Source organism: Cyprinus carpio, chromosome A22 (genome assembly GCF_018340385.1).
Source record: "Cyprinus carpio isolate SPL01 chromosome A22, ASM1834038v1, whole genome shotgun sequence".
NCBI lineage: Eukaryota > Metazoa > Chordata > Actinopteri > Cypriniformes > Cyprinidae > Cyprinus > Cyprinus carpio.
Window position 1 is genome coordinate 4,616,927 of NC_056593.1, and position 16,054 is coordinate 4,632,980.

General features: G+C 36.4%; 1 protein-coding gene and 1 long non-coding RNA gene across 2 annotated transcripts; both read right to left on the reverse strand.

The window, feature by feature from the left end:
- Nucleotides 1–285: 285 nt before the first annotated feature.
- On the reverse strand, nt 286–6,063 carry LOC109112661 (NACHT, LRR and PYD domains-containing protein 3-like). The gene is made up of 7 exons (XM_042712317.1): nt 5,852–6,063; nt 5,688–5,724; nt 3,805–5,584; nt 3,343–3,690; nt 2,576–2,725; nt 2,237–2,283; nt 286–1,380 (listed from the first exon to the last, which is right to left on the reverse strand). Exons 1-7 carry the CDS (start codon nt 6,035–6,037, stop codon nt 833–835), a joined length of 3,096 nt encoding a protein of 1,031 aa, XP_042568251.1. The 5' UTR covers nt 6,038–6,063; the 3' UTR covers nt 286–832.
- A 129-nt stretch (nt 6,064–6,192) lies between these two features.
- Nucleotides 6,193–8,662, reverse strand: LOC122134991. Its single transcript, XR_006153244.1, has 3 exons — nt 7,555–8,662; nt 7,115–7,161; nt 6,193–6,239 (listed from the first exon to the last, which is right to left on the reverse strand). It is a non-coding gene; the product is annotated as an uncharacterized LOC122134991 (long non-coding RNA).
- Between the last annotated feature and the right edge of the window lie 7,392 nt (nt 8,663–16,054).

Genomic DNA, 16,054 nt, shown 5'->3' on the forward strand with positions numbered 1-16,054 from the left:
CCTCAATGGGGGCTGAGCCCCCCTAAAATGAAAATCCTAGAATCGCCCCTTGACTATTATTTAGTACAGAATTCTGTAGTTTCTGGGTTTGCTGTTTATCAAGAGCACAATGATGATGAAGTTATGTTTCAATACTTCCTAGTGCTTCTAGGTGGTTTTACTAGCTGCTTGCTTTCAGTATGTCTGCTAGGTGAATTCCGTAAGTCTGATTAATAAAACAGTGTAGGGAAATTGATAGTTTAAAACCCAGGTCAGGTTTGATGAATGAAGACCAGGAGTCAGAGATGAAGTCAATTGAAAAAAAAATTTACTGAAGAAAAATAGTTTGCAGTTTTATCAGCAGAAGTCAGCTTACTCCGATAAAAAGGAGTTAGTAGTAGACTGCTCTCTGCATACATTCTCAATATAACACCAATTATACTCTAACAGAAGGTCGCTAACTATGTCATTACTTATGTAATCTAAACAGATGTACGTAAAGTTAAAAGCATATCTTTGAAGGTTATTTATGTGACAAGCGATTAAAGTTTGCGCACAGAGACCTTTAACCTGAGAGGAGTAAAAGGGAGTAAGCAAAGGAAGAAACTTCTTAGTGACTATAACGAGTATATGGTAAATAATAATTTTATTCAGTCACTAACAATATATGAGATTAAATACTGATTAATAACTTGATCAATAATCGTGCAAAAATAAACTTAATATATATTTTATGAAGGCCATGATGAAACCAGGAATCCACTCCTTCAACAGTAATAGCAAACCTCTCCTAGTTTGAGTCATCATTCATGTCTGGACCACAAACTGTAACTGTAACAGTAACTACAAAATGTTATAGTGATGCTTGCCTTAAACAGACTGAGCTGTCTGGTTCCTGAATACTGAACGCAGCATAAAGTTCCTGGTCCTCAGGAAAATCTGCATCAAACATGTACAAGAGTTCAAGCTCTGGGTTCATCCTATAGAAGAAAATAGAAGCAGCCTCCTGGTCCAGGAACACGCCAAGCTTTCTGGTGGACTCTGTTTGAAGTGGTTTAGTTAGTGATTCAGTCTTTTTGTCATGAGCCACACATACATTTTTGGAGCAACATAAACACCACGACATCTTATTGCGTCCCAGACATACGGTGTCATTCGCACCCTTCCTCTTGATTCCCTTACAGGCCACACCTATGTGCACACCTGCTCCGATCACATCCACAGTAAAGAAGCAGCGTCCTGACAGCGGCTGGCGGCACAGGACCTGGTTGCACTTGTCAAATCTTTCGTCATTAGCAGGAAGCTGTTGCTTCTCCCTCTTACGAACAGCTACTGTGTTGTTCTCGTTCAGATAGAGGTATTCGTTAGCCGTCTGAGGGTCAAAGGTGAGCGTGACAGCATCTAAAAACAAAGTGAGATTTGGGAGTCACATGCCATATTCCATCTAAAGCTACTTTAAACAGCATTTTGGTAATGCTCTCATAATTTTAATGCTGGCAGGTTTTTATGAACTCATGTAAATGAGAGAAACACAGTTTTCGCACTTCTATAAATCTATCTGTCACACCACAAGACCTTTTAAAATGAATGGAAAATGAAAGTGTTAAAAATGGTGAAGTAGTTACAGCAACTACAAATACACATTCAGCTTCATTTTAACCTACAATCTTAACAATAATAATTCCTTACATTTATATAGTGCTTTTCTGGGCACTCAAAGCGCTTTACATAGAAGAGGGAATCTCCTCAACCACCACCAGTGTGCAGCATCCACCTGGATGACGCGACGGCAGCTATATTGCGCCAGAACCTCCACCACACACCAGCTTTATTGGTGGAGAGGAGACAGAGTGATGAAGCCAATCAGCAGATATGGGGATGATTAGGAGGCCATGATGGTCAGAGGCCAATGGGCGAATTTGGCCAGGATGCCGAGGTTACACTCTTTTTCGAAGGACATCCTAGGATTTTTAATGACCACAGAGAGTCAGGACCTTGGTTTAAAAGACAGTGCTTTTTGTCAGTATAGTGTCCCCGTCACTACACTGGGGCGCTAGGACCCACACAGACCAAAGGGTGAGCATCCCCTGCTGGCCTCACTTACACCACTTCCAGCAGCAACCTAGTTTTCCCAGGTGGTCTCCCATCCAGGTACTGACCAGGCTCAACCCTGCTTAGCTTCAGTGGGCAACCAGTCTCGGGATGCAGGGGGATATGGCTGCTACAAATCTTTGTGATGATCCATGATTAAACTCACATTGGTACAGTCCTGGTTGGTGACTGCAGACTCCTCCAGTGTAAATTCTAGTTAGAGTTAGAGTTAGTATCAGTTAATATGTTAAGACTAGTAATTGCAAATTTAAACATGAATCATTCGTTTCACAATGCATTCACATTTTTACCTTTACATCAGTCACCACCTACAGTGCTTGTGTATCAAAGTAGCTTAAAGGATACAAGTATACTTGAACACAACAGTGAACAATTCACTGAATGGCTAGGAAGAATCAAAGTCCTCACTACAGGTTTCATAGTATCCAGTGGATATTCATTCCAACCTTCCACGTGAACCAATAGCAGATAAAAGCTACATTACCTCAGTGAGGGCAGCTTATATTTCCGTAGAGAAACTTTCTTTTCCATGATGTTTCCAAGGTCATTATACTGCAGGTCCAGCTCTCTCAGACTGGCTTTCAAAGATGACAGCAACTTCAAGACTCCTTCTTTAATATGACAGCCTGAAAGTCTATAAAGCAAAATCAGATTTTTGTTTCGATCAACTGGCCAAGGAATGACATTCATCACATTTCAGGGACCAAGCAGCATAGCCGGTTGGTTTCTGTACATATTATATTTATGCTTATAGTTGCATTCAAGCTATACATTTTTTAAACAGCACAAGCGATCCCTGAGATTTAAACCAACTTTTTTGTAAGCTGAACCTCTTTGAGTTGAAATATGAAGCCCCCCTAAGATTTTATGTTAAATACGTATTTGAAATATTTTAGTTATCTAAAAACACATTCACATATTTATGGTTCTCTTATGTCGGTAAAAGATAAAATATTTAATCTTTTTTAATTGTTTTATTTTAACAAAACATTATTATAACAATACATTTTTGTGAATGTATTGTTAATATTCCTACATTTTTGTGAATGTATTGTTAATTTTTCAACAGTTTCCTTGTGTTAATTTATTATTTATTTATTTGCAGATACAGTAAATTACTACCAATGACATGAATGTACCAGTCAAACATCAAACCAAAAATTCACTTATTCTTATCCCGTTACAACATTTATTTAAGGGTTTATTTAACCCATCTGTCTGGACCCTGATGTTTGCAGTTTTTTTACTTACTTCAGAACTTCAAGATGACAGTTAGCGCTCTGCAGCCCAGCTGAGATAATCTTCACTCCTTCATTTTCAAGCTGATTGTCACTGAGGTCCAGGATTTTCAGATTCACATTTGATCCTGAAAGCACATTCTTGATGTGCTCCATGTCCTGACTATGGAGGTCATTGTGGCTGAGGTTCAGCATCTGAATCTGGCATTTGGGATCACAGAAGGCCCTAGAAAGTTGCTTCAGTGCAGACAGTCCCAGACTATTGTGGCTCAGATCAAGATGAGTCAGATGAGAGTTTGGTGAGGTCAGTAAAGGCACCAGGATATCACAGTGTTTCTCTGTGAAACCACTTCCTTTGAGCCTGTAAGTTTTGCATTTAAACTCTGTTATGATTTCGCATGTACACAACTTTGACTGAGAATATTTTATGATGATACACTATGAAGATGTTTACAGAAGTTTTCATAATACTTACATAGCCATTCTGAAGCGTGTGATGGCTGGAGAGAATCTCTGAAATCCTTCTAAAGTGATGTTGAATTTCCTGAGGACAAACTCATCATGCTCTGTATCTGACATCACAAACCGGAAGGCCAGAAGCGTGCACTGGAACAGTGTGAGGGGCTTTGTGGTCCGTGAGCTTTCAAGATCTGGCATCTGCAAAAAAGAACTGTCCTTCAGCTCCACGATGCAACGAACAAGACTTAAGCATCTCTCCGGGGACAGATCTTTCCTCCTCAAAAGCTTAATGTACTTGGTCACTTTTTTGTGATCTTCTAAACTACTGTTTTCCGATCGAGGCAGGAATCCTTCGAGTATACATCTGCTGGAATCACAAGAAATTCCAAAGAGAAAACAGTTAAAAAGATCCAAGTGTTCATTTTTGCTTTCCACAGCCACATCAATCACGCTTTTGAGAAAATCAGACAGATTAGAGTTTTGCCCCATTTTAGCTTTGGTTAATCCCAGGGAGTCTTGATTTCCTGATAGAAATTCATGGAAAACAAACAAGGCTGCAAAGAATTCCTGGACACTGATATGGACAAAGCTGAAAAGTTTAGTCCTGTTATATCCAGACTTGCACTCAGAGACATAAGTAATGATGCCTGGGTATCGAAAAGCTTCGTCAGGCGTGATATAATATTTCCTCAAGTCTTCTTTACTGAAGATGGCATTCTGTTCCTTCAGCTTCCAGTAGGCCAACGCCGCCAGTTTCTTAATCAGTTCTTTGTGCTGTCTGAGAGCATCTTCTTGTGACACATTTTTCCCTTGATATTTGTTGTGGCTTAACTCAGTCTGAATGAGCAGATAGTGGATATACATTTCAGTCTGATTTGAGGGCATTTCACTATCTTTATTTTGACTTTTAATGATGGTTTTTAGAACAACCGATGAAATCCAACAAAAGAGAGGAATGTGGCACAGTATCCACAGGCTCTTATGAGACCTCAGATGACAGATGACTTTTTGGGTTAGATCTGGATCCTCAAACTGCCTCGTGAAGTACTCGTCCTTCTGTTCATCTATGAATCCTCTGATCTGTGTGACGTATCCCTGTCTGAAGATCTCAGATGGAAGCTGTTCAGCTGCCACAGGCCGGCTGGTGATCCACAGGTGTGCAGATGGAAGCAGTTTTCCTCTTAGAAGGTTTGCTAGGAGGACATCCAGTGTGTCTTTTTTAGCAGGATCTGACAAAATGCTGGTTTGAAAGCTCAATTCATTTTTATATTCATCCAGCCCATCTAAGATGAACAGAACTTTTCTATCGCAGATCCAGTCAGAGATAGATCTCGCGTCTTTGAACTCGGGGTAAAAGTCACAAAGCAGGTCAAAAAGACTCTTTTTTCCCTCAAGCAAGTTTAGCTCTCGGAATGGGAGCAGGAACACAAATTCTAGATCCTGATTGGCTTTTCCACTTGCCCAGTCGTAGACAAACTTCTGCACAGTGACCGTTTTCCCAATTCCGGCGATTCCTTTTGTTAAAACAATCTTCATGGTTCTATTTTCATCCAGTGGTGGTTTAAGAATTTCATTGTAGTTTATGATTGTCTGTGCTGATGTGTTTAAATCATTCGTCGTCTCAATCTGCCAGATCTCGTGTTCTCTATTGATGGGGTCTGACTCGTCATTGATGATGAACAGTTGTGTGTAGATCTTATTAAGAGAGACTGATTGTTGTGCACTTCCCTCCAAAATCCTCTCAGAGTCCTTCATCATCCTTGTTTTTATCTTATTCTTTACGCTCTGAAGAGTTTCTACAAATCAGGACATATCATGTGATGAACAGAAGTATTGCGCTTATGTATGAATTAACAGTTTTATTGAGCAAGTGTCTAACATGTCTTTTCTCCCTCTTACCATTGTTGTTTATTGAAGAAAAGTGCGACACCTGTGTCTGAAAACAAAACAAAACATACACTTCAATGTAAACAGTATATAATAGTATACACATAAGCCATATCTTAAATGAGAAACTCAGCAAAATGTACAATATTACAGTATTTTAATGATCAAACACTCACCACATATACATCTCCAGCTATTATGGATCCTACTATGTTTGGAGCTACTACTGTGCCACCATTCTTCTGGTCAATTCTGAAGTCCTGAAGATACTGGTCTGAATTTTGAATCGATGGTTGTCTGAGTGATGTTGAACTATTAATATTATTATGCTGTAGAATGTCCTTATGTTGTTGAAGTGTCATGTTTCCAAACTGTGTTTCAATGCTGTTACCATCTGTTTCAAAAATAAATACATAACCAAAACTTATATATTTATTCTTATTAAAGATTGAGCATTTAATAAAAAAAAAACAAATCAAAAAAAAAATACTACCCTACATACTACACTTTTTTCTCACCATATTTATTCCCCTTCAGTGGGTCTTCCAACCTCCAGCTGTTCCGCTGTGTTAGGATAAAAGGATTATGATTATGAATGTTTACATTTGAAAGCAAATATATAAATTAGTCTGTGATCGTTTAATGTTTTTGAAACTTTTTCTTTTTTAAAGAAGTCTTTTATGCTCACCAAGGCTACATTTAGCCTATTTGATCAAAAATACAGATTTTTTATGCAAAATCTCATACGTTTTTTTTTTTTTCTGGATTCTTTAATGCATAGAAAATGCATAATAACAGCATTTACTTTAAACAGAAATCTTTTGTAATTTTTATAAATTAAATGCACCCAATAGCTGAATACAAGTATTCATTCTCACTTACCCCAAACTTTTGAATGGTGCATCACTAAAATATTAAGCAGCAAAAATGTTTTCAAGAGTTTAATAATAATAAAGGCAAATCAGAATAATCTAATGTTTGGTAACATGTTCGTTGACCAAACACAAAGTACATTTTGACAAACTGGGAACAGGGGTGCTGCAACAATGTTTAATATGTAAAAAAAAAAAAATAATAATAATGTGTGAATAAAGAAAACCTAGTATACCCCAAAAATAAAAACAAGACTTTGTAAAAGGGCATAATATCTTGTATTCTTAATAAAAATAAAAACTTAAAATGAAAAAAAACAAAATCAAACTAAAAACAAAAACAAACAAAAATAACAATTTATGGCTAATTACAAAATGTAAGAATTCAGCTTGTATCACTGTACCATATAATCGGCCTAACCCAGAGTTTACGTTTCTTAAGCACCAAATAACAATGACTGCGATACAATATTGGGTTTTAAAAATGTGAATTTTATTTTAACAGACATTAAAAATGAATAACATTTATTTGACTTTAACTAGGATAACATTACATTCATTTCTTACCACTGAATTAGTGAAGATGTGCTTCTCTTTTTTTTGGTCAGCAGGGCCTAAACAAAAACTTCTCGGTTAACATCATCTTAAATCAAGATTCAGTTAAACAAAATAGCAACAAATATTTAACACTGGAAAATATATGGCCTACAGTATAAATGTATACAGTAAACTCAAAAAAGTAAAAGGACAAAGTCAACACTCACTGACTATTGCCTAAAACACACACACACACACACACACACACAGGCTAATACACACACACACACACACACACACAGGCTAATACACACACATTTCTAATATTATAGGAACATTCCATAAGCGACCTTGCATGACACGATGTCATAAAATATGTTTTCAATGATATAGGCTACCTTAAGTTTAACAGTCATAAAAGATAACAAGCTATTCATTATGGAAGGGACATGGTGGAATGAAAATCTTACCTTGGAAAAGAAAAACTTTTGCCGATATCAGCTGTACACATGTCCCAAATGTATACTACTCAGTCTACCTTATCTTTCAGTGTCTTTGTAAAAACGAAAGCGAGAGTTAATAGTTCTCTGCAGCATGGCCGATTAGCATTAAAACGGTATTCAGAAATACTCGTCGGAACTGGGCGGAGTTTCCTTTTTATCTTGAAGCGACAAATTGTAAACATAGTGTAAGTTCCCGTATCACATAAACTATTTTGGACAGGTAACTACGCGTCGAAATCAGCCTCAAACGAAAACTTAATGGACAGCAATGTAGCCTATTAAAGTGTGTTGTTTGATTTATTGAGGCTACAGAATTGCCTGATGTAGCTACCTGTGATTTTTGATGCAGGTGTGTGAATGTGTTTTGCATCGTATTCACTGCAGCAATAGTATAGCAAAACGTTTCTTAATTTGTGATTCATAGAATAGGATTTGTGCACCTGCATTGAAGGATTCGAGAAGGTGAGCTCATTGTGTTGTGTTCGTGGAAGAGAGAAAAAATCTTCAAGTTTGCAACTTTTGTCTGTGACTTCAAATTGACTGATACACATGTGTGAGTATCCTCTACAACTACAAATGCTGCTGTCACAGGCGCTCAGTTGATTTGCCCCCAAAATACCTTCAAAACAATGCACCATAGAGACAAAAAATTAAGATTGTTTGTTTATTTATTTATATGGAATGTATATGTTGTACGTATAGGCTATATGTATGTATGTTATAGATAAGAACATACAAAGCCAATGCCAGGCGTGAGTAAAATTCAGGAAAATTTTATGACACAGTGAGACTTGGCTTTAGAGTTGCTGGATGTAAGAACAGTGTTCAAGGTAGGATTTAAGTTCCTTTCCAAAAAATAAAAATAATAAAATAGTAATAATAATAAAATAATAATAAATAAATACACGGTGTAGGCAGATTTGTACTTTGTCAGAGGGCCTGGGAAAAAGTGAGCGTGCATTAGAAATTAAAGGACGGAGTGGGACTTAAAGTGAGCCCATTCTCATGAAAATGCGTATAAATAGTACGCCAAATAAAAACCAAAACTCGTGGTATTGATACGCAAAAATGGCCTTTGTCGTGCATATAATACGCAGTTTTCGCGTGCATATCTACCCCATAACCCTAAACCTACCCATCGCCTATTATATAGTCCATTTTTGCGTATCAATACCACGAGTTTTCATTTTTATTTGGCGCACTATTTATATGCACTTTCTTGAGATCGGGTTAAATATTCATGTCATTTCAATCTTCTTTTCTTTGATCCTATCGAAAAATAAACCGTAGAAGACAGTGGAAGACACGCATAATAAACCTACCAAACCGTCACCAACGTGCCTATTGTCAAAATATGAAAATCGTTCACAATAGCCCCAATCCCTAAATACTGCTGCAGATTACAACACGCTGCTCGAACTATAAAGTTAGAAGCTGTGCAGAAAGAATCTTTCGTGCCAGGTCACTAATGCACGTCTGTTCAACTAAAATAAATACAAATCACAGACGTGAACTTGTATCAGCAGTCATAACATGCAAGAGAACTGTAGCTACAACCTGTCCACATACAAAACCTGAGTAGCAGTTTGAACGAAAATAAATACTGCTTTATTTATTCCGAAACAGAAGTCATTTATCTGTATATTTTAATTTTCATCTCATCATTCTAGTAAATGTAAAAAGATAGCCTATTCAAGGCACTGTATTTCCTCATCATATTTCCTCAAATGCATAATAAAATAATTGAGGTGTATAAAATAATTGTGTTCATAAATGTCAAGCTTGAGATTTTTTATTTGTCAATTCGTTATTTAAATTAACAGGCCTATATTTGGAAACATGTGCAGTTAGTCACCGGCGTCAGTTGCAAATATTAGCCTGTAAAAAATATCTTTGTGAGGACGAATGGCAACAGCTGCTGGTCTTAAATTATTTATACACCACACACTAAACGACTTTAAACACCGACTGAGCCCAAATAACATTCATAATCGGCCTGACAGTGTGTTCACGGCTTTACTTAAAAAAAAAAGTTCTTTGGGGTTCTTTATAGAACCCTACATGGTTCTATACTCAACTCCAAAGAATCCTTTATGCCAAAAATGTTCTATATAAGGAAAAAGAACCCTTTTTGGCACAACTTTTTGGGCTAAATCGTGCTTAATGTAGCCTATTTTTACACATTAGGCTATTTTAAAATATTATACTGCATTATATATGTGTTTTTATTTCAGTTTTACTTTTACACACCTTTATTCCGAAGAAACGTAAAATGTTTGTCTTACATTATCTAACACACAAATGCAAATTATAGGCTAAGTGAATGGGTGAACACACACACAATTCAAGCAATCAAGAATTATGCAAAAACACATTTTACTTATTTTAGTAGCCTAAATGAGATATTAAAATAGGCTAGTTTTGTAATTGTTATAAAATAGATTATACAATAATTATTTAACAAATATGACTATTTAAATAGGTTTTCATTCTGTACAAAATTGAACAAATCACACTTGTGGTGATCCCAGTCAAAAATTACCAACCTACAAATAACTGAGGAGGAAATTTTATTTTTATCTGAAATATTATTAGTCGCTTTATTTGCTTTACTGTACCAAAGAGTGTTCTTTTCTTCTCTAAATGCATCATATGTTTTTTTGATGAGATGATAGATAACAGGAAAGGGGCGGTTAGCAGTCATTACATGCGCACCGCGCCCGTGCCCAACTGAACCGTGCTCTAGACCACCTGTTCCGGGGAGGGCAAACGAACCTCGCCCGGGATGATCACACTAGTCAAAAAAACCGGGCCCCCTAAATAAGTACCCCCTTATTAAAAACGCATCTGGAGGACATAGTTGGATATCTTAAATGGACACATATGTTAAATATGCATCATGATTGGATGAGATAAAACCAGGATGCTTCTATTAGGGTATAAATACTGAGTTAAAGTGTTCCTTCTTTTGTCGCAATGCAGCTAACACTGAATGACTGTATGAATGTAGACCTTTCCTGCAAGAAATTAAATCTTCAAAAGACTTTTTGTCTCATACCTTTATTGAAATGGAAAATTGCCACAACACTAAATAAATAAAATAGATTATAAATCTCTTGTTATGCTATGATTGTATATTGTTACATATCTCTCATGCTGTAAATATTGGATTTCATACAGAGATTTTTTTTTTTACATTTTTGGCCCCTCTTATTCAGTTTTAAATCACAATTCTTTAAATTCACATTTCAAATAACATAACAAAGTTAAATTTCATAAGTATTTTTATATTTTCTAATTAAGATAAATTGATAAATAAGAGATGGCCTACCCCCCAACCCCCCCCCCCCCCCATTAATCATTAATCATTAATCTGGAATGCATAATTTAGTTTATTAGTGTATAAAAAGCATCTGGGTATCATCAATATATCTGGGTTGCACTGGGAAAAGAAAAAAAAAACATAGAAATAATTTTTACTGAACAATTTCTAGTAATTTTGACAATTAAAATTGAAATATAGTATTAACTTGTAATGCATACTAAAAAAAATCTTTGTTACTAAACTAATTGTTTTACAGTGTTTCTTTCTGTATGAAAGCTAACATTTTATCGTTACATAGTCATATCCTGTAAACAATTTGTTGAGCTATATGACCTACTTTCACTATTAACAAGAGCATTAAGGTTTTGGTGCTTTTGAGAATACAGTTGAGATCAAGAAACAACTCAGTTATTGTTCTTTATTAATAAGCAACTAAAACCTACTGGACCTTATTCAATCTTTCTGAGCAAGTCATGGTCAATTTTAGTCAATAACATAAAATTATGACACTTCAATAATCTTCATCAGCTCATTTCCAGTTTTCCTACTGTATGGAATATATTCTGGTTTCATATTCCACTAGCACTTCATGACTGCATTTCAGTCAAATGTTAGAAGGTAATTAACTTAACACAGCTCTCATAGCATAAAAGAGACCAAATGGCATGCATTAGCAGCCTATAGGAACCAATCCTCTCAAACGGACCTAGTACCCATGTTTTGGACATGCAGCAGTTGTGAACCACTGCTTAATAATGCAGTGAGAGACTGAACACATTAACAAAGTTTCTGTGCTGGAAGTGCTGTTTAATGTTAATTTATATCCAAAATGTTTCATTAAAAAAAAAAAAAAAAATGTAGCCTTAAAGTGTTTTAAATCAAGTACACATTACTTCTAAAAAAAGCAGTAGTAAGTAAACAGTTAATAAGAAAAAAAAAATAAAATAAAAAATGACAAAACCAAGGGTGCTTGTGGTTTTCAAACAAGTGTATTTTTGACAGCTCCGTTGCACTCACACAACAGCAAACTGCACAAAAGCATGTGAATTTTTTTAAACAGTTCAACATCAAACAGCATACTAATTTGCATGTGTTTGTTACCTGATAAACTACCAAGAAATGCCTCCGGCCTGCCTTCTTTGTGCATCCTGCTGCCATCTGGTACACATGTCAATGACTTAAGTAACCGTTTCCTTAATCAAACACACCCGATTCAACTCATCTCATTGTTAGAGATTCCATAAGCTAAAATGAGTGTGTCTGACAAAGGAACATGCACCAGCAATGTGGTTGGAGACCACTGTCAAGGGCAGGGTCTCAAAAAAAAAAAAGGCATCCATCAGGGGCAAAAACATATTCACACACCATTGCTGCATAATTATCAAAAGTGGCAGTGTAATAAAGTCCTTTCATGTCAACACCATTTTGCATGTTGTTGAACTAACTGCTTTCACTTTACATAAAAGGTCTGTAGGTGAGCTTAATCTAACCAACTATGATAATTTTAACAAACAGAATTATCATAAACAATATGCAGTACATAAATAAGAGTAAACTGAACATTACTTACAATTAATGCAACCTCTTCTGTTTTAGCCATTTCATGTTTGTTAAAAAAAAATACTGAAAGAAGTGGGTAGGCCTACACTCAGAAAAAAAGGTACAAACGCTGTCACTGGGGTAGTACCTTTTTTTTAAAGGGACACTTTTGTACTTTTTAGGTACTAATATGTACACTTTAGGTACTTACATGTATCTTTAAGGTACCAATATGGACTCTTTAGGTACAAAGCTTTGCCTTTTGAAAAGGTACTGCCCCAGTGACAACTTTTGGACCTTTTTTCACTAAGAGTGTACGCATCACAACGCATCACAGGAACACCACTTCCTGCTATTGAGGACATCCAGAGGAAACGCTGTCTACATCGAAACCTGAAGTGGAGCTAGTATAGTTCTTCAGTGTAATAATTATATTTATTTTATAATTATTTATTATTTATTTTACATTTATTCCTCAGTGTAATAATTATAGCCTTTTTTGTATTCAGTGCCTTTATTAATTTTTTATTTATTTTATTTTTTATACTGACCTCCCATCTAATACCTATATGAAAAAATGCATTCAGCTGTTGCTTTCACTCCACACACATGTATAAAGTACATGACACAACAGCAAACACACTGCATATGTGTGAACAGCAAAATGCTGTAATTCATTTCACATTTGAAGAGTTTAAGTTTAAAGGCATAATGGCAAAAAACATCCTCTTAAATAAAAAAGGTAGCGTCCAGTGTTATGAAAATATTTGTAAAAAATAACAATAAAAAAAAATTCTATGTCTGTCAAAGTGGAGAGGATAAATATTGATAAATATTGAGTCTGTCAGATTAACATTTTCTGTGATTTTGATATGTCTTCTGATATGTTTACATTTCTTTTATTGAGAAAGAGTGATGATCAAACATCAATATTAATATAACAGCACACACTGCTGTGTACTGTAGGGGGCGGCATTTAACTTCCTTTACATTAGTTCAGGGCTGTCCAGCCTGTTCTTGGAGGGCCACTGTCCTGCAACCCTAATTAAACACAACTGAAGCATCTAATAAAGGTGTTCAGATTTACTAGAAACTTCCAGTTTTGGAACTGGTTGAAGCTGAACTTTGCATGACAGTGTAACCTACTGCATTAGTTATAAATATCTAGGGAAGAGAAGAGGACTTCATTCATATGTAAAATTAAGTGCTAATCTATACTATGCATGCAGTAACAAAAATTAAATATTATTATTGAAATGTATTATGTTAGTATTGAGTTTTGTGAATCTCACAAACTAATGGAGCTCACACCTCCTAGAATTACAAAAAGTACCTTTCTCATGGCACATTCTTTAAAGTTTCTTAGGCAATTTTCTGAAAGGCTACATTGATATGAGACGGCACCCATCTCTATACATTGCAATCACAATGAGTTATTTTGTTTGAATGGCATTTAAAGTTACATTGTTTTCATTGTGTGCTTTCATCATTGTTATAGATCTTATCAGTGTTGAATATAGTTACTGCATTAATGTTCAGGCTTTTTACAAAGTTCCTTACAAATGAAAAACATGACAAGCATTTTATCAGACAAGAACAACAAATCCCACAGTACTGTCATGGCAGGTTTCACAAGTAAGATCGGGCAGAAGTGAAACTGGAAAAAAGGATACAGATACAGAGGGAATAAATTAATAGTAAGTGCCTTTGTGGTTTAACTGAACAGTGATATTTTTGGCAGTGGAAAAAGCGATATATTCTAGTTACAGTAAGTGTAAATGATCATAAATTCTGTTTACACAAAAAATCTGCATTTTCATATCATAGTGAAAGGTTGTTCCAAACCGAAGTGCTTAAAACAGGCCACCACAAAGGTCCTTCCCTTCCGTTTGAAGGGCGTAGGTCTAGGGATGAGCCCTTCCAAATGGAACGCAGAGTATGTTTGTGTGTGTGCACGTATGTATGCTTGCGTGTAAACACACACACAAGAAATGACACCTAGCCTAAGAGTATTACAAACAACAAGTTGTCACAATATCGAGCAGAGCATCACCTTCAACAGTCCTGTTAATGCTGATATATTCTTTATACAATAAATACAGTACATTCAAAAATTAACACGTGAGTATTCTGTGTGAGAAAATGTCTTGTCCTACAAGGAAACAGAATCACATTAAAAAGAAGACCAATCAGGTTCAAACACACAAGCTGTACTGTATGTATAATCGTATACTGAACAAAATTATAAACGCAACACTTGTTTTTGCCCCCATTTTTCATGAGCTGAACTCAAAGATCTAAGACTTTTTCTATGTACACAAAAGGCCTGTTTCTCTCAAATATTGTTCACAAATCTGCACTTCTCCTTTGCCGAGATAATCCATCCACCTCACAGGTGTGGCATATCAAGATGTTGATAAGACAGCATGATTATTGCACAGGTGTGCCTTAGGCTGGCCACAATAAAAGGCCACTCTAAAATGTGCAGTTTTACTGTATTGGGGGTGTCCGGGGGGGTCCGAAACCAGCCAGTATCTGGTGTGACCACCATTTGCCTCACGCAGTGCAACACATCTCCTTCACATAGAGTTGATCAGGTTGTTGATTGTGGCCTGTGGGATGTTGGTGCACTTCTCTTCAATGGCTGTGCAAAGTTGCTGGATATTGGCAGGAACTGGAAGACGCTGTCATATACACCAATCCAGAGCATCCCAAACACGTTCAGTGTGTATTCTGGCCATGCAAGAACTGGGATGTTTTCAGCTTCCAGGAATTGTGTACAGATCCTTGCAACATGGGGCCGTGCATTATCATGCTGATGGTCATGGATGAATGGCACAACAATGGGCCTCAGGATCTCATCACAGTACCTCTGTGCATTCAAAATGCCATCAATAAAATGCACCTGTGTTCATTGTCCATAGAGTAACAGCTCAAATGCACATACACGCTTTGAGGGCGGTTGGCTGCCAAATGTACTGCCAAATTCTCTTAAATGCCTTGAGACGGCTTATGGTAGAGTAACAGCTCTGGTGGACATTCCTGCAGTCAGCATGCCAATTAGATGCTCCCTCAAAACTTGTGACATTGTGGCACTGTGCTGTGTGATAAAACTGCACATTTTAGTGAGGCATTTTATTGTGACCAGCCTAAGGCACACCTGTGCAATAATCATGCTGTCAAATCAGCATCTTGATGTGCCACACCTGTGAGGTAGATGGATTATCTCAGCAAAGTGCTCACTAACACAGATTTAAACAGATTTGTGAACAATACTTTAGAGAAATAGGCCTTTTGTGTACATAGAAAAAGTCTTAGATCTTTGAGTTCAGCTCATGAAAAATGGGGGCAAAAACAAAAGTGTTGCATCTATAATTTTGTTCAGTGTATAAACGTGAAGGATAGATTCATGTAAAACAAGAGCTCTATTTCCCACAATTGAGAAGCACAGCAGTGTGATCATGAATCATGGATGTAAAGAAGCTGAGGATGTTTACATAAGGACAATAGGCACACCTCCCAAAGTAATACAATATATCTTACCGTATTTTGAAACGGTTGTGCACTGAATTTTAAATCAGCATACTGTATGTCTCCATCCTG